The sequence below is a fragment of the Mustela putorius genome, unplaced genomic scaffold (genome assembly GCF_011764305.1).
Source record: "Mustela putorius furo isolate JIRA1106 unplaced genomic scaffold, ASM1176430v1.1 tig00000721_pilon_pilon_pilon, whole genome shotgun sequence".
NCBI classification, from domain to species: domain Eukaryota; kingdom Metazoa; phylum Chordata; class Mammalia; order Carnivora; family Mustelidae; genus Mustela; species Mustela putorius.
The window spans coordinates 4,825,778-4,844,020 of record NW_025421456.1 but is presented as its reverse complement, the minus strand read 5'-3'; the positions used below and the strand labels follow the sequence as shown (position 1 = coordinate 4,844,020).

General features: G+C 36.8%; 1 protein-coding gene across 4 annotated transcripts in view; it reads left to right on the top strand.

Annotated features, from left to right (window-relative positions):
- ANKRD50 (ankyrin repeat domain 50) overlaps nt 1-8,265 on the top strand; it is a 34,189-nt gene extending 25,924 nt beyond the window's left edge. For all 4 annotated transcript variants that reach the window (XM_004747950.3, XM_045083620.1, XM_045083621.1 and 1 more), the window contains 2 exons: nt 72-3,622; nt 5,219-8,265. In XM_004747950.3, the coding sequence (XP_004748007.1) occupies nt 72-3,619 (3,548 nt within the window). In that variant the 3' untranslated portion in view covers nt 3,620-3,622; nt 5,219-8,265. The remainder of the gene's footprint in view (nt 1-71; nt 3,623-5,218) is intronic.
- Nucleotides 8,266-18,243: the final 9,978 nt, after the last annotated feature.

The following is an 18,243-nucleotide window of genomic DNA, read 5'->3' as shown; positions in this document are numbered from 1 at the left end:
ACATCCTCTTCAAATATATGGCAGCTTCTATAATCATTTTCAATTGATGACATCTACTTTTGTCTCTTCAGGTTTTCGAAAAATAAGCTTAGATGACCTTCGGAAGGCATACATTGTTAAGGATGTTCAGCAGTACATCCTTCATCGTTTAGATCAAGAAGAAGCTTTGCGACAACACCTCACAAAAGAAACTGCAGAGATGTTAAATCAACTGCACATTAAAAGCAGCGGATGCTTTCTTTATCTAGAGCGAGTTCTAGATGGAGTTGTAGAAAATTTTATTATGTTAAGAGAGATTCGTGACATCCCAGGAACTCTAAATGGTCTCTATCTCTGGCTGTGTCAGAGACTTTTTGTAAGGAAACAGTTTGCAAAAGTTCAGCCCATTTTGAATGTGATTCTTGCAGCCTGCCGGCCTTTGACCATAACAGAATTATATCATGCAGTATGGACTAAAAATATGTCATTAACCTTGGAAGACTTTCAACGTAAGTTAGATGTCCTCTCCAAACTTCTTGTTGATGGACTAGGAAATACTAAAATACTGTTCCATTATAGTTTTGCAGAGTGGCTTCTGGATGTGAAACACTGCACTCAGAAGTATTTATGTAATGCAGCAGAAGGACACAGAATGTTGGCTATGAGTTATACCTGTCAAGCCAAGAATTTAACACCATTGGAAGCACAAGAATTTGCATTGCATTTAATTAATTCAAACTTACAATTAGAGACAGCTGAGTTAGCTCTCTGGATGATATGGAATGGTACACCTGTCAGAGATTCCCTGTCTACTTTAATACCCAAGGAACAAGAAGTGCTACAGCTGTTGGTTAAAGCTGGTGCTCACGTTAACAGTGAAGATGATCGCACGTCGTGCATAGTCCGACAAGCCTTGGAAAGAGAGGATTCCATTCGGACATTATTAGATAATGGAGCTTCAGTAAATCAGTGTGACTCAAATGGGAGAACATTATTGGCTAATGCTGCATACAGTGGCAATCTTGATGTAGTGAATTTACTTGTCTCCAGGGGAGCAGATTTAGAGATTGAAGATGCCCATGGACATACACCACTTACCCTAGCTGCTAGACAAGGACATACCAAGGTGGTTAATTGTTTGATTGGGTGTGGTGCAAATATTAATCATACTGATCAAGATGGTTGGACAGCATTAAGATCTGCTGCTTGGGGTGGCCATACTGAGGTAGTTTCTGCACTACTTTATGCAGGTGTAAAAGTGGATTGTGCAGATGCTGATAGCCGAACAGCTTTGAGAGCAGCAGCTTGGGGAGGACATGAGGATATTGTACTGAATTTGCTACAACATGGTGCTGAAGTCAACAAAGCTGATAATGAAGGTCGAACTGCACTGATAGCAGCAGCATACATGGGCCATAGAGAAATTGTGGAACACCTCCTGGACCACGGAGCAGAAGTGAATCATGAGGATGTTGATGGCAGGACTGCGCTCTCTGTAGCTGCTCTTTGTGTGCCTGCAAGTAAAGGACATGCATCAGTTGTTAGTCTTTTAATTGATCGAGGTGCTGAAGTAGATCATTGTGATAAAGATGGCATGACTCCACTGCTGGTCGCTGCCTATGAAGGACACGTTGATGTGGTTGACTTGCTTCTAGAAGGGGGAGCAGATGTAGACCACACAGATAACAATGGTCGTACACCCCTCTTAGCAGCAGCTTCTATGGGCCATGCCTCCGTTGTAAACACGCTTTTGTTTTGGGGTGCAGCTGTGGATAGCATCGATAGTGAAGGTAGAACAGTCCTCAGCATAGCTTCAGCCCAAGGAAATGTTGAGGTAGTACGTACTCTACTGGACAGAGGGTTAGATGAAAATCACAGAGATGATGCTGGATGGACACCTTTGCATATGGCAGCTTTTGAAGGTCACAGGTTAATATGTGAAGCACTTATTGAACAAGGTGCTAGAACAAACGAGATTGATAATGATGGACGAATACCTTTCATATTAGCTTCGCAAGAGGGTCATTATGATTGTGTTCAAATACTATTGGAAAATAAATCCAACATTGATCAGAGAGGTTATGATGGAAGAAATGCACTGCGGGTTGCTGCATTAGAAGGGCATAGAGACATTGTTGAATTGCTTTTTAGCCATGGAGCTGACGTTAATTACAAAGATGCTGATGGGAGGCCTACGCTTTATATTTTGGCCTTAGAAAACCAACTTACAATGGCTGAGTATTTTCTAGAAAATGGTGCAAATGTAGAAGCAAGTGATGCTGAAGGAAGGACAGCACTTCACGTTTCCTGCTGGCAAGGCCATTTGGAAATGGTACAGGTTCTGATAACCTACCATGCTGACGTCAATGCCGCAGATAACGAAAAACGATCTGCTTTGCAGTCTGCAGCGTGGCAGGGTCATGTAAAAGTGGTTCAGCTTCTAATCGAGCATGGTGCCATAGTTGACCATACATGTAATCAGGGTGCAACTGCTCTCTGTATTGCAGCCCAGGAAGGGCACATTGATGTTGTGCAGGTTTTATTAGAGCACGGTGCTGATCCAAACCACGCGGATCAATTTGGACGCACTGCTATGCGTGTTGCTGCCAAAAATGGACATTCTCAAATAATTAAATTATTAGAAAAATATGGTGCATCTAGTTTGAACGGCTGTTCCCCATCTCCTGTGCATACAATGGAGCAAAAACCTCTGCAGTCGGTGTCTTCAAAAATGCAGTCATTAACAATTAAATCAAATAGCTCTGGCAGTACTGGTGGAGGGGACATGCAGCCTTCGTTGCGTGGTTTACCTAATGGGCCAGCTCATGCATTCAGTTCTCCTTCAGAATCTCCAGATTCTACAGTCGATCGTCAGAAGTCGTCGTTGTCAAACAATTCCCTGAAAAGCTCAAAAAATTCATCTTTGAGAACTACATCATCTACGGCAACGGCTCAAACAGTGCCAATTGATAGCTTTCATAACCTGTCCTTTACAGAACAAATTCAACAACATTCGTTGCCACGCAGTAGAAGTCGACAGTCAATTGTTTCCCCGTCTTCCACAACGCAGTCCTTGGGACAGAGCCATAATTCACCAAGTAGTGAATTTGAGTGGAGTCAGGTAAAGCCCAGTTTGAAGTCGACTAAAACAAACAAAGGGGGGAAATCAGAAAATTCCAGCAAATCTGGGGCAGCTGGGAAAAAAGCTAAACAAAATAATTCTTCACAGCCAAAGGTTTTAGAATATGAGATGACTCAGTTCGATAAAAGAGGGCCTACCGCCAAATCTGGGACGAGTGTGCCACCTAAGCAAATGCCCGCAGAATCGCAGTGCAAAATTATGGTACCTTCGACTCAGCAAGAAATTGGTCGATCTCAACAGCAATTTCTTATTCATCAACAAAGTGGGGAGCAGAAAAAGAGAAATGGGATAATGACCAATCCGAATTACCATCTTCAGAGCAACCAGGTTTTTCTTGGTAGGGTGTCAGTCCCGCGGACAATACAAGACAGGGGGCATCAGGAAGTGTTAGAAGGGTATCCTTCCTCCGAGACGGAATTAAGCCTTAAACAAGCCCTGAAGCTTCAGATTGAGGGTTCTGACCCTACCTTCAACTATAAAAAGGAAACGCCGTTATAAAAGGTAACATTTCATCAACATAGAGAATAAAATATCAAAAGTATGGTTCCCTCTACTATAGTCACATGGCCAATTCCCTCGCCTAATCTATTCAGATGCCATCCTCTCTCTCAACAAGCCCTTCCCTTAGCATCCTTGTGAATTCGGATTGTCCTGCCACCAGCACTCTTTTCCTTTCCTGCTTTTTGTTATCCAAAGAACTTATTATTTAGTATACTTTATATATTTTATTTATTATTATGTTTATTATTTGTCACTTCCCAACTAAAATGTAAACTCTGTGAAAGTAGGGGTTTTTATCTGTTTTGTTCTCTGACGTATTCTGTGTATTTGGAATACGTGTATTCATTTCTCAGTGAAAATGTATTGAGTATGTGAATGGATGAATGAATGAGAGGATGAATAGATGAATGAATGAGTAATACTACTTAATGGATCTCAGATTAAGAATTTCCTCCTATACCGTCATTTCCCCACTTCAGAGTTCTTTGACGGTAATGGAAGGAGGGGAGAGGACATTTCGGTAAACCTCACATTTGGGTTTGAGTAAAATAGCGTATGTAGTGCTTAGTAGATAGGTAGTCAGTGTTAATTTCTTTCTTTTTCACCCTGGAGGAAGTCAAAGATTTAATCAGCAAAAGGTAATTTTTGTTATGACAGATCTCTTAAAAATCTTCCAAGTTAAAAAAAAAAAAACGAAAACAACAAAAAAAAACTTCTAAGTAAAATTTGCACACACACGAAGAATAGGTGAGGAAAGATGGTAAGTCGGATGTGTTAGCAAGAGGATATTTAGAACTTAGTATATTCAGACATAAGAATTTTATGTTTAAACCTCAAAATAAATCCTATTTATTAAAAACTTTCTTCTTTCCACCGCAATGGATGTTTCACTAATTATATAGGGGAAGTTAATGGGAAAATATATACCTAATTTTATATAATAGATACTTTTTCAGAAGCACAGTTCTCTCATTAGAGATAAATCCAAAGGTTTCATTAGGAATCTTTGCTAATTTATATTACAAGTATATTTATCCCACTTTGCTTAATCATTTTTCATCCTCTAACAAAGTTGTACTCTTTAGTAAACTGAAATTTTTTCCTTTTTCTTTTTTTGTCTTTGGAGCTATATTTTGGGGTATTTCAGGTGAAGCATTATTACAAATTATAAACTTGCTATGCTTTCTAATAGTAAAGCCCTTCGATATGAATTGATGGATGACTGGTCAGATATCATTTAAAAATAATTTGTGTAAAGTAGTTCATTCTGTGATTTATTTTTAAAATATTCAACTCTGATGGTACAGCCCTCTAACTCTCATGACATCTTTTGTAAAAGCAAAGTATACATATATGTTAAACAGTAAAACACATGAATTAGGGTAAACATTTTGTGGATTCTTTAAAAGTGATTTATAAGTTGAATAATGAATCTCTAATAGATGTGTCCACTTTATGCTTTACATAGTAAATGTATGTATGTGTGTGTGTGTATATATCTATCTATATATATAATTATATAGGGTCTTAAAACTATATATAGTTATATAATAAGTATTATGTAGAAATTAATTTTTTCTTTAACTTTTGCATTAGTTTCCTATTCTGTGAAACAGAAGACATTGTGATTGGAGTGGTTCTTCAGCTACTGGATGAAATCATAAAATGCCTGTTGATTTGCTGAAAAAAAATGAAGAATGTGATATCTGCAGTACAGTTACCTTAATTACTGTAATGTGCCTAAATAGTAAGGCTGCCTTCTCAATGTAACCCTCTGTGCTTAAAAAAATTTCATTTTGTGTGCTTTGTATTCACTACACAAGAATAAGCACTTTTGTTTTTAAATGCAGATATATACTGCAGTTCCCTGGTAAAAGCTAAAAAAACTTTTAAGTTAAGATTTGATAAATGTGCATGTGCCATGATCAAATATGTACGAAAAGGCAGTGTTCTTTGTATTTATTTTTTTTTCTTTTTTGTGGCGAATGAAACTTAAGCATATTGTTTCAGTCACATTTTGCATTGTTGTAGTGTATGGCTTGTTTCTTGTATCTTTAAAAATGTTGCTCAATAAAATAAATCATGCAACTATTTTATGTTCAGTACACCTTCAGCATTGCTTGAAAAATGTGTTTCTATTTAATGCCACATTGAAGTGAAAATGGTTTGTTGACAGATTTTTAAAAAAATAATTCTAGTGTTTTAGGGAGCTGCTCTGAGTAGTTTAAATTTGGATTTCCCAGTAGAATCCTCCTAATCTCTGGCTAAAGATGAAAAAAAGAAAAAGAGAAAGAGAGGAAAAAGCAGACTATAATCAGAACAAAGTTCTGTTTCATTCACTGGGATGCAATTTCACCTTCCACTCACTTGTCATTCCACCTCCAAGAAGACAGACTATCATTCCTGAGGCATGAAAATTCTCAGGGACAAAGCCATGCCTCAGGGCGTGTGTAAGTAGAAGGAGATGCAGCTGTCTGAGGGTAGATTTTTGATCCCTTAACAATTCACTGACTACACTTAATCTCTTCTGTCTGGTTGAATACAATTTGCCAGTGTAGATTTTCATGCTGGCTTCTCTCTCAGTTGGTTCTATCTTGTAAATCACTGCATGACCAAAATAGCCCCCTCTCAAAATCAGCTGAGTCAGTTTTAGTGGTAGTTGGATGATAGTTTTGATGAATGTAATATGTGCGGTCCTTCAAAGATGACACCACTAACCTGTCAATCATAGCACATGTGTATTTTTTTATTGATACTTGGTAAACGATAGTGATGGATTTGCACTTTTCTGTCCACATACTCTTTCCTGTTTTCTTCTTTGGCCAGTTGCTCACAGGATAACTGGATAGCAGGGTTAAAGATGAAGTCTCTGACTAGGGAAAACAAAGGTGACTGATTCAAATGAGCAGGGGACACACAGCCTTGGCCGCCTAGATGGACTCTAAACCAGTGAGGCTGGCTTAGCTGGGTTGTGTGTACGTCTGGAAAGGTTAGAGTTGTTGAGGAGCCATGGTTGTAGGTTCGATCTTTGAATAAGCCCCGTGAATTTTAGAAAGCCCAGAAATTCTATTTTTCTCATGTGCTGTTGATAAGAAAGGAATGAGGAAAGAGAATTTGGAGATTTAGCACAAAAACACTGCTACTACTGGAGAAGAATGTTGAGTAAAAGAGGTCAGTAATGCCATCTTCATATATGAAGGACACATACGTGATGCATTGTTCACAGAAATAGAAACGTGTAATTGGTTGTGATAAGTGTTTCACTTGAATCTTCATGTAAGGGTTTTGTTCTTTATTTTTTTTAAAGTCAGCAAAACGCATTTTGTTTGTCATTGGTAAGTCATAATCAGGAATAGGAGAGAAGTTCATTCGCTATTAAGGTGACATGGCAATATTAATAACTCGAATGTGAATGTTTCAAGTATTGAATTTTTGTCCCTATGGGACATTTGTTAAATACACTTAATAGGACTCTTGCAAAGTAGCCTTAAAAGTGTTAATGATTCTATTGATAAATATGAATACATACTATTATTAGAACCAATCTTACTCATTTCTCAAATATAGTACATTTACATTACTGTAGAAGATGAAGCTCTAATTTCTTATTAGGTGTATTTTTCTTTAGAAAGAGAACCCTGAAAGCTGCCAGTTTTTCTATTAACCTTGAATTATTGGAATTGTATTTATTTAATTTTATTGTTTTTTTACAAAAATGCACCTTGTGGCCAATGGGCAACAATATGACTCATTACATAAGGGATTTATGTTTTTCAAAGAGCTGAATGTTTTCATACCCATATTATGTACACTTGAAACAGTTGGTAGGAAGAAAATCTGTTGGGAAAATATGATTTTCAAAAGTAAGTATTCCTCTAGATGTTTTTCTATTAATTGTGTTTTGGAATAGGACAGAACTGGCTTTTAGTTAGGATGATAAGGATGATAAGGGTGCTGAGGATGCCCCACTTTGCCTATTTGTTTTTGTGGGGGATTTAAAAGTATGACTGAAAATGGCTTTTGCTTCATGAAGAAGAGTAAAAAACAGTCCCCTCAGTTAAAAATGCCTAAATAGCTATTTTAAAAATCAGGATGTTTAAATTTTGTAAATCACCTGATGTCACTACACACCTATGATGCCATGTGCTTGTAACTTGTTTTACATTTCATCTGTGCCCATTCCCTAAAAGTCCTGAGTTGATGATAAGGGAAGTGATTAAAAAATATATATAGTAATGAAAAATTAAAATCTGTATGTAGGAAAGGTTTTGGAAGGAAAATTATCTGGAACTCCTGTGTACTGCAAAGTACAGCCAGTATCTTTTGTCTCTCTTCCTTATCCCCCACCCTACTGGAATCCTTACCAAAAATAATTCACTACTTTAAAAACAGGAGTAAATAATTTTCTCAATATTGTTGGCTATGCAAATGTTTGTTTTGCTTAATGTTCTCCATTTACACTTCTCAGCAAATGTAGTTGCAGACAAATGCTTTCTTTTTTATTTTTTCCTTGGTTTGGGGTATGTAAATAGCCTAAAGTGTACATTGAATTTCACATTGTAAAAGTTTTATTTTATTCCTTGTATTATATTAAGCAAAAATCCCTATGTATATGAAAGTGCATAATAAATATATTTGCTCTACAGAGGATATCTTGTTTTAATTTTATCCTTGAACCAACAGAACATGCATGACATGTTTACAGTGAAAACAACTGTAGGTTTTAAGTTGATTATTTTAAATAAATATGGAGAAAATGAATTTGTAAACATTTTACCAAAAAATACGAGATATAAAAACTCCACAAAGGAAGATAGAAAAACAAAAAGATCTAGCTTTATGTCTTCTAAAAGCTTTTGTAAGGACTTAGTGTTCTTTTTCTCTCTTCCCTGATTGATAACTATGTAACTACCATAGCTCACCATGTCCGGCTTCATGACTCGGAAATTGCAGTAAGCAGTTGTGTGCATGCAAGCTCCTTGGTCGATAGAATATTATGACCATCTCACATTTGATAGTTTGGGATTTATTGCAGGTATGATCGTTGATTTGTGTGTATTTTTCACTCGGTAAAGTTGAGTCACTTCACCATCTGCTTCTCCCACCAGAACACACCTTATATATGTACGTGCATGTGTGTGAATATATACAATGTATTACTCCAGGGAGGGGTTTCTCAAAAAGGCCAGCAAGATATTCTGTTGGAGTATTTTATGATAATTACAGAGTTCTGTAGTAATTACCATATATCATTTATAAATGTGTTGGATTAATAAAAAATCTGACTCAGAACCTTTTAACAATGTTTAAGCACAAAGGGGTGGTATCCTTAGAAGAATTTCAAAACAGACTGGTTGACTAAAACATAAGGAGTTCACTAGTTGGTGGTCCAAAGAAATACACAGTGAGAACTTGGCAATGACTAAGGTTTTCAATCCCTTGCCCTAGTAGTTGGAAGGATTCCAACTAATAGTAGTGATACATACTCTAGGTTTGGGGGAAATTTTCATTTATTAAGCAAATACGTGCACTAATCTTACTTTCAAGATAGGACTTCTGCCAGCTTGTCTTGCTAATAGAGTAAAATTTTAAAATTATTAAAACTGTCCAGTATTAAAATGGAATCATTTGAAATTTACTGCATATTTAGATTATTATTAAATATACACAATCATTACCCACACTGACAAAATTTAAATTACAAGAAACATATTGGTAGAAGAATATACTTCTAATATTTAGAAGAAGCTTTTAGTTAGAGTTTTTACCTATTTCTGTTCTACATGTCTAAAAGTGAGGTAACAATAGGTCCCCAAAGAATTACTGTACATATTTAAGGTGTGTTACTCCCATTTTGTTTGTAAAGTTATGCTAAACTAAAACATACAGGAAAATACACAAACCTTAAGGTGCTGTCCCATATATATATATATATATATATATATATATATGTTTTTGTTTTTTTTACAAATTGAATGTACCTACTTAACCATCCCCCTGACCAAAATGTAGGTCACAACCATGTATCTAAGGATAAACCTGTGTTTGAAACTAATGATTATTGTGAAGGTAGAGGTTAGAAGAAATCATGTGATTTTATGAGATTTAAGGTGATTTAATAATTCCCATTAGTAGGTAGGTAAAGACATAACAAACATCAACGCTGTGTACATGCAAAAAAAGAAATGCTATAATTTTGATTAATTCCTGTAGGGAAAGGCATGTTATGCATTTCCAAATAAATACCTGCTAAAAAACTACATGCCTGTTTTAAAAACACTAAGTTCAGTATATCCAGACCTAAAGCCGTCAACTTTCTCACTAAATATCATTCCTCCTAACTCTTTTGTGAATAGTTTTCCATTCTACTTTAAAGAAACTGAAATCGGATATTGTAGACGATGTTCTGTGGGTGTGGCATATGCACAGAAGAGGAGTACCAGGAAGTCCTGGCAGGGACCCCTTCTTGGGAGAAAAGGCTTTGGTCCTTCCTCAAGAAATTAACCAAGGGATGATGCACTTCTATATATTTTAAGTTAGAAATACAATGTGACTAAACTTTTAAATAACTCACTAGTTTGATTAGAAAACCAAATGTCCATCCTAGCTGAATCTCCAAGAGAGCTTTTACTTTACATACACATTGCTCTCACTCTCCCAGGCATGTAGGTTTTAAACTCCAAAGTAACATTAATGCACTTTGTTTCCAATATATGTTATTAGGTCTAAAATAGACTTTCATGTTATATTCTAGGTTTCCTAAATGTTGCACGTGTTCTTCTCTCTTGGCCCATCAAGGTGTATCATCATAAAAGCTCAGAGAGGTCTTTTAGGACAAGATAAGTTCATTTAACTTTGTATATACTTATGTGTTTTGTTTTTGTTTTTGTTTTGTTTTTTGGTTTTTTGATGATAGTGTACCCTGCTCTGCAGTCTTTGAAAGAGCACTTGTTAAAAACATGGTTGAGAAATATATTGCAGTGTCATCTGGCCTCTCTTGGCTGCTCAGGAGGAAGTAGCCACGTGGACTCTCCCCCTACCAGGTTTCCTATTCCCTCCTCCATGCCTGTTGTGGCCATTCTTGTATGAGCCTCACCTGGTCTCCCAGAACCCCCTCTTTACCAGGATGCCCCCCTCTGTGCTGGGCCTTCTGCAGCCCTACAAATTGAAAGCAGATGCATCTCTGAAAGCATGGCTCTTTTCTTGCCACAGACTCCAGCCAGCTTTGAGTCTGTCTCCTCTGCAGTCTGTCCTTCAGGTAGCCACCAGTTACCTTTTTAGAACATCACTCTGTTCATGGCTTACCTGCCCAGAAACCTTGGATATCTCCTAGTGTGTCATACAGAATGGCACAGTTAATGACTGTCACAAAAAGCCCTCACAGACTGGGTCTTTCACCCCTCTGTCCCGCTGCTGCTTCCCTGTCCTCTCCTGCTCCTCTCCCGTGGGCCATGCACCAAACCTTCCGCTCCCCAACACCCACAGCCGTATTTGTTATTGCTGGAACACTCCATGCTCCTTTCAACCTATATTTCTCTGCTTACATTGATCTTTGTCCCCATCTCCCAGCCAGAGAGAAGTGTTTTTTAATTACTGTTGTATTTTATACTTGCCTTTTATAGTTGTTCTTCAGCATTATGCTAAACATATCATCTCCTTTTCTCCCACTGTAATCTTCTTTTCAACAGGATTTGCATCTTACTCAGCTTTGTATCTTTTGGATTGTCTCGTACATAGTAAGTGTTCAGTTACTATTCTTTTCGTGGCACTTTCTTTTCATTCAGAAACAGCTGTGGGAAAAATATTTAAATTATACTATTTTGGTCCACTTCTTAAAACATACCGAGCTTACCCAAGCTCCAAAAGTGATCAAACTCAGAAAGAAATAGTACGTATTTTCTTATTACTGCTTCCCCATCTGTTCTATTCACTTGGTTTGTATTGAATATCGCAGGAAAAACAAGCCAATTATTTATCATTTATTAGAACATATGCAGATGACTGATTGCTTTTTAGCTGATAACCTGAACTGACCTCTTTGTAACCAGAGACAATTAAGTTGAATTCAGTTTATTCTTTTAAGAAGAACTGAGTAACTGTCACTAAAATTCAGAAAACTTACCCATTTGTCCTTTAATTATGCAGCAAGCAGGGAAAAGTCGGTGGTTTTCAGGGCTGCAAGGGTAAGTGTAGGCTGCTAGCCCTGCTCCACATCACAGACACATCCCTCCCCGATCCTTTCCCTAAGAAGCCACCATAACTTTTTCTGGTGATGATAATAATAGGCATTTGATTTGAAACCCGGTAATAACTCATTTGATGTAGATCTTAATAGAAGCTGCAACAAAAACTGTTGGACATGTGGGGAAAAACAACCCATTAAAAATGAGATTAAACCGGTAAAATAAAATTTAAAAAATGAAGACAAAATAAAATGTGATCTTAAAAAAGTGGCTCTAAAAGACAAAGCAAGATGAGATTGTCTAACTAATTAATGTAAACCATGATTTTGCCTTATTTTAAAGTTCTAAATTCTATTTCATTTGATTTTTGCAAAGAGGCTTTCATTAAACTGTAAGTTAAATTTTATTCAGACTTATTTTATTAGTTGCGATTGCTACATTTATTACTTGTTCTCCTTAATAGTAGTCATATTTTCTTTCTAGTTAAATTCTTACTTAATGACTTGTAGTATCCATTCGACATTGAAAATTTGTCATATTGATACGAAAATTTAAGACAAATGCAAAGAGATCTTTATCCCCTCATCCCTTTGGGTTCTAATGCTTTTCATCTCCGTTTTGGACAGTTGTTTGTGACCAATAATGCAGACATTTCAGGGCCAGCAACTTCCTATTGGAAGTAAGATTTATTTATTTAGTCAGCAAATATTTATTGAATACTTAATAAGCAATTACCAATAAAAATGGTAATCAAGAAAAACAAGGTTTGTGCCCACAAAGCATTTACATTTTAACAGTCTCTTTTTAAAGAAAGAGTAAAAATGATATAACTTAGAATAAGATTATAAATCCCATGAGAAAGATTCATTTTCTATTTTATTCACTGCCATCTTCCTAGCAGTTCTTGCTATAAAGGAGATGCTCAGTAAATATTAGTTAAATTAATGAATGAATGCTTTGAAATAGCTTTGTCCCAGAGAAAAGATCTACAGAATCTAGAAATTCAGAGTGTTTTTTAAAAATTTATGTGTCTAATATTGTCTTATTTCTAATCCCCAAACTGTAGTGAAGGCTAATCATGTTCTGTGAAAACACAATCCACAACACATATGAAACACATTAGGACCTGCAGAGTGTTAGATCAAGGCTGAGTACTTTAGAAGTCTCTGGTTGAAGGTGACAAAAAACAACTCAAGCCAAAGGAAATGTATTTGGGGAATATTAGAAACACACACAATTCATGAGAAATGTGAAGAAACTGGCCTGGACACAAGGCAGAGTTCAAGTTGTCTATAGATTCTAAAAAAAGGATGTTCGGAAATAGCAGGAAGTATTTGTTTAAGGAGCTGGGATAAATGAATACCAATTGTTTTCATTGTGTCTGTCATTCTGTGTAAGTTTCAGTGAGGTTAGCTTGGGTCATGCTCCCATCTCTTAGCTGGGAGAGGACAGAACATCAAATCACTTTCCTGAGATCATATCCAACAGGGAATACAGAATTCTCAAGAGGGAATCAGGGTGTAATTAGGAAAAGAAAATAAATGTTAGGAAACCCTGGCTAGAAAATGCCAGCTATGGTGCTTAGGTCAACTGAGGTATATCAAGAATTGTAACATCACATTTTACCCCACTGATAAACTCACAAGTCAGCGTGCCACAGTTTCATAGCTATACCAGCAGAAAACTAAAGACTTTGAGGTCAGAGACAAAGAACTTTCTTACTCATGGCTTCGTGTTTGCATTGGTTCTCCTTGTCCCCACACTGTATGGGAACAATGCAGGATCAGACCCCGAAGGATGCCACATGTACAACTAAGGAGTTACAGGCCTAGGACTCTTGATCTTGTGAAAGGTCTGCTAGCAGACTTGCCCAAACTCTGCCCCAGAGAGAGCCATTGCTTTTATCTTGGACAGCAAAGAAATCTGCCTTCTGCACTGAAAGGAAACACTCTATTTCCAAGGCTATCTGCTACACAGACATCCTTGAGAAGATATTCCAAATGATGTCACAAGATGGGCAGAGACAGAGGGATTCATGGGGAATTGTCTACTAACAAGACCAGAGGGTGAGCTGAAAGGGACAGAGAGACATCGATAGATGAAAGTCTGATTCTGTTCTTTTTGTAGAAAAAGAACAATGTCTAAAACACTAAAACTTGAGTTCAAAGAGACTAGAGGATAAAATAAGGTTAGGGACATTGCTGAGAGATTTGGGTTTTGTATGTTCTGAGGGATCAAGGCAGTGGTACTGGAACTTGTGCTGGGAGGCGTCCTGCAATCCGAAGGGTCGTGTGTTGCTGCCATGTGTCAGGCAGGCCTATGACACCAAGAACAAAATGGATCTTTTGTTAGTTTGTGTTTCTATCTGCTAAGTGTAACTTGGAGACTTACATAAATATATTTATGAAGAAGATTCAGGAACACATGACGATCAGGAAGAGTTGTTTGGGATTCAATCAAGAGATCAGCTTTATGCCACTACCTTAACCACAGGGTACTTATGCTTCACCCAAAAAACTGTTCTTTGGTATTCCCAGAGTAGTGTCTGGGCCTCTGATGGTTTCCTAAGGGAGAAGACTGTGGCCATCATGCTTTGAAATATTTTCCTCAACAAACCTTACTCCATATGATACAGGCATCTCCTCTGTCCTAACTCACAGGTGCTTTTTAGAAGAAAAGACACCAAACACAGTCACGATAGGTTCCAGGCCTTTTCACAGGGTGGTGATGGTGGTACAAATGTGAGACTTGAGCCAGGAGTGATATTCTTAACCTTCATGGGAGAGACAGGGCAAGAGTGGGCCATGTCCCTAGTTATCCTACCTATATTTGTTTCTGCTGTAATGGGCCTTACAGGAATATTCACAGAAACAGCTCTGCTTTGAAAACATATCAGTGGCTTCAGAGGAAAAATTCGTGTTACAGGGGAAAAACAAACAAACAAAAGTCTTTAACAGCATTAAAGAAAAAAATATATTTTTAAATTTTTAACTAAAGCGTATGCTAATACAGGTTGAAATAAGAGTAAGAACTTCAAGTAGTTACCCCATTGAGGTGGTAAACAATTTAAAAAATATTTTTTAAAAGAAAGAAAAATTGGCCAGTCATTTTTGAAAATTAAGTAATGAAAACCTAGAGAGAATCTAAAATAAAACTTATATTAAAGCCTGGGTGGCTCAGTGAGTTAAGCCTCTGCCTTCAGTTCAGGTCATGATCTCAGGGTCCTGGGATCAAGACCCGCATCAGGCTCTCTGCTTGGCAGGGAGCCTGCTTCCTCCCTCTCTCTGCCTGTCTTTTTGCCTACTTGTGATCTCTGTCTATCAAATAAATGAATAAAATTTTTAAAAAATAATTACATTAAAGAAATGTTTTATCACTTAAGAAGTCAAATAGAGGTTTTATCTGTTTTTTGGGTTTTTTTTTTTTTTTTTTGGTAGTGACCCTATTCAAACCTCAAATAATGAATCCCTTCATGATAGTGAAGTACTTGAGAATATCTCAAAGAAAATCTTGACTTCAGGGAACTAAATCTATTTAAGATATATTTCAGTCAAATATACTCATAAGGGAATGCTTAAGAATAAAGACTGAAGGTGATTTAGAGTTTCCAATGGATAAAAAGCAATTATAAATAAGAGCATTTCTCTAAGGCCTGAAAACGCATATATGGGTTGGTTTAAGAACTCTCACTTTTTCAAACAATTCATAGTTAGATAAGAATATCACTTATTTCTTCAATGGATGGTGTTATAGTCCTGCTTAAAATAGTAATTTTTGATGTAAAATTTATCTTGGATCAGTGGATTTCCAAACTCAGCTAGCCACTTTAGCAGCTTTTCAGTATTTTCTGAAAACCTCCCAAGTTTGTAAAGTGCTGCCCTCGGTCATCTAGTTCAACTTCCTCCTTTAATGGAATGGTTTGGAAAACTTAGTCTCAGTCATGTGACAGATCTTCTTAATCCAAGCTGAGTGATTTCCCATGCCCAGGTTTCACATGTCAACCTCTAAGATTTTACATTCCAGTTTTTTTATTGATTATTCTGACATTCTTCCTTCCCCATAAGGGAATCCATAGAGAAGTTTAATTATTTCAAAGAAGAGTAGATCACATCTCCTTTAACCTATCACACTACTGAACAGAGATACCTCTGTTTTCCCGTCATAGATCAGTACAGGAAACAATAGTATTTATCCCAGTTTTGAGAAATTTTTAATCCAATCTTTCAAGTGAAGATACCATGCTGTATGAAAAAACAACCATGACATATGAACTTTGAATGAGCATAGACTAAACAGTATTATTGGGCTTCCAACTATCTCTAAGAATATCTAAATATCTACAAGGTCTAAGTTTCTATAAGAAGAAATTGGGGACACCTGGGTGGCTCAGTCGGTTAAGCATCTGCCTTTGGCTCAGGTCATGATCCCAGGGTCCTCAGGCTCCCTGCTGAATGAGGAGTCTGCTTCTCCCTTTGCCCCTTCTCCAGCGCCACCCCCCAACTTCTGCTCTCTCTCTCATTCAAATAAACAAATATATAAATAGAAATTAATCCAATAATTAAAGCAAAAATTTACCAAATGTAAGCAAATTTTTAATTTTACTTGCAAAAATGATTTAGGGTTCTTGTGTTTTCTTTACCTGGATTCTTTCAGTGATAGTATTATGTAACCATAGTACACTTATTGAAACCAGAAAACTGACATTGAAAAACACTGTTTAAAAAACACTCATAAACCTTATTTGTGGGGCACGTGGGTGGCTCTCTGTTAAGCCTCTACCTCTTGGTTTCAGCTCAGGTCATGATCTCCTGGCAGTGAGATTGAGTCCCACCTCAGGCTCTGTGATCATTGAGGAGTCAGCTTCAGATTCTCTCTCCCTGCCCCTCTGCCCCTTCCCCTGATTGTTCACTCATGTGCACTCGCTCTCTCTCTGTCCCTTTTAAATAAATAAATTTATAATAAGTAAAATCTTTTTAAAAAAAAAACCTTTATTTATATTTCTCATTTTTCCCCATTTTTAAATCATTCTATGACATTTTATCACACACATGGATTTATATAACCACTGCTATTATCAGGATAGAGAACTGTTCCACCATTACCTCAAAATTCCCTCATGCTCTCCTTTTATAATCACAATTTTCCCACAAACCAAGCCCATCAACTATGGTGATAAAAGAATTCACAGATAATTTATTATATAAATTATATATATATGTAAATTATATAATTTTAAAATTATTGAGCTAAATGCATATATTAAAATAATAAAATTTGTTAACTTTGTGTTGAAAAGCCAGTGATTATTTCTAGTGTAACATGAAGTGCAAGGCAGCTATTTCCCTTTTGTCTTTCTGGATTTTATGCAAAAGTAATAAGATGAACATTAATAAAACCTGTATGTTCATTTTCAGTGAAGTCAGAAGACAGACATAATTCACAGATTCAAATAAATGGGTAGGGTCTGCTGTGAGTGGTAAGAGCATCTCTTAACACCTCTTTCTTGGGATGAAGAGTAGCAAATACTGTTTCAAGGGAAGGGAACAACAAGATAGCCCGATGGCAGCAGAACTCAGGTAACAAAAGAAGGCAGACAAAATACCAACCTGAAGTAAAAGACCAACCTGAAGTAATCAACCTATAGTTGATGCATACATCAAGATCTGTTTAATGTTATTTAGGTAAATTTGAAAACCCGGAAGAAATAGATAATTTTCTTGAAAATCTAATTGACCACTACTGACCCCAGACAAGACTTTTTTTTAAAAGATTTTATTTATTTATTTGACAGAGAGAGAGAAAGACAGAGCGAGATCCACAGTAGGCAGAGAGGCAGGCAGAGAGAGAGGGGAAAGCAGGCTCCCTGCTGAGCAGAGGCGGATGCAGGGCTCATCCCAGGTCCCTGAGATCATGACCTGAGATGAAGGCAGAGGCTTAACCCACTGAGCCACCTAGGTACCCCCCAGACAAGATTTTTAAGAAACTAAATATCTTATGTCCATAGAAGAAATATAGCTACTTTAGGAAAAAAAAAAAAAAAAAAGAATAGATCACTTCACAGAATTCTATCTGACCCAAAGCTGAAAATTTTCATGTCTTTAAAACTGTCCTAAAACATTGTGGGGAATTAAAAAAAAAAAAAAAAAAAAACCACTTTCAAATACTTTGTATGCAGCCTTCATAATGCATGAACTTGTTATTACAGTTTATTAAATAACACTAGTCCCTCAACAGCAGGGTTCAAATTTCAGTAACCATGATATATTAACCATGAGTCATTGCCTAAAGTAAACACTTCACTGCTGGTTTTCAGTCCACAAATCTCTGGGTACATAACAGATACACATTATGACCAGTGTCCATCATGTCACCTCTTTCAAAGTCTATTGGTGAAGGGTCACTGAGTATCTGTCACTCACTTCATGCACAGATAGCAAA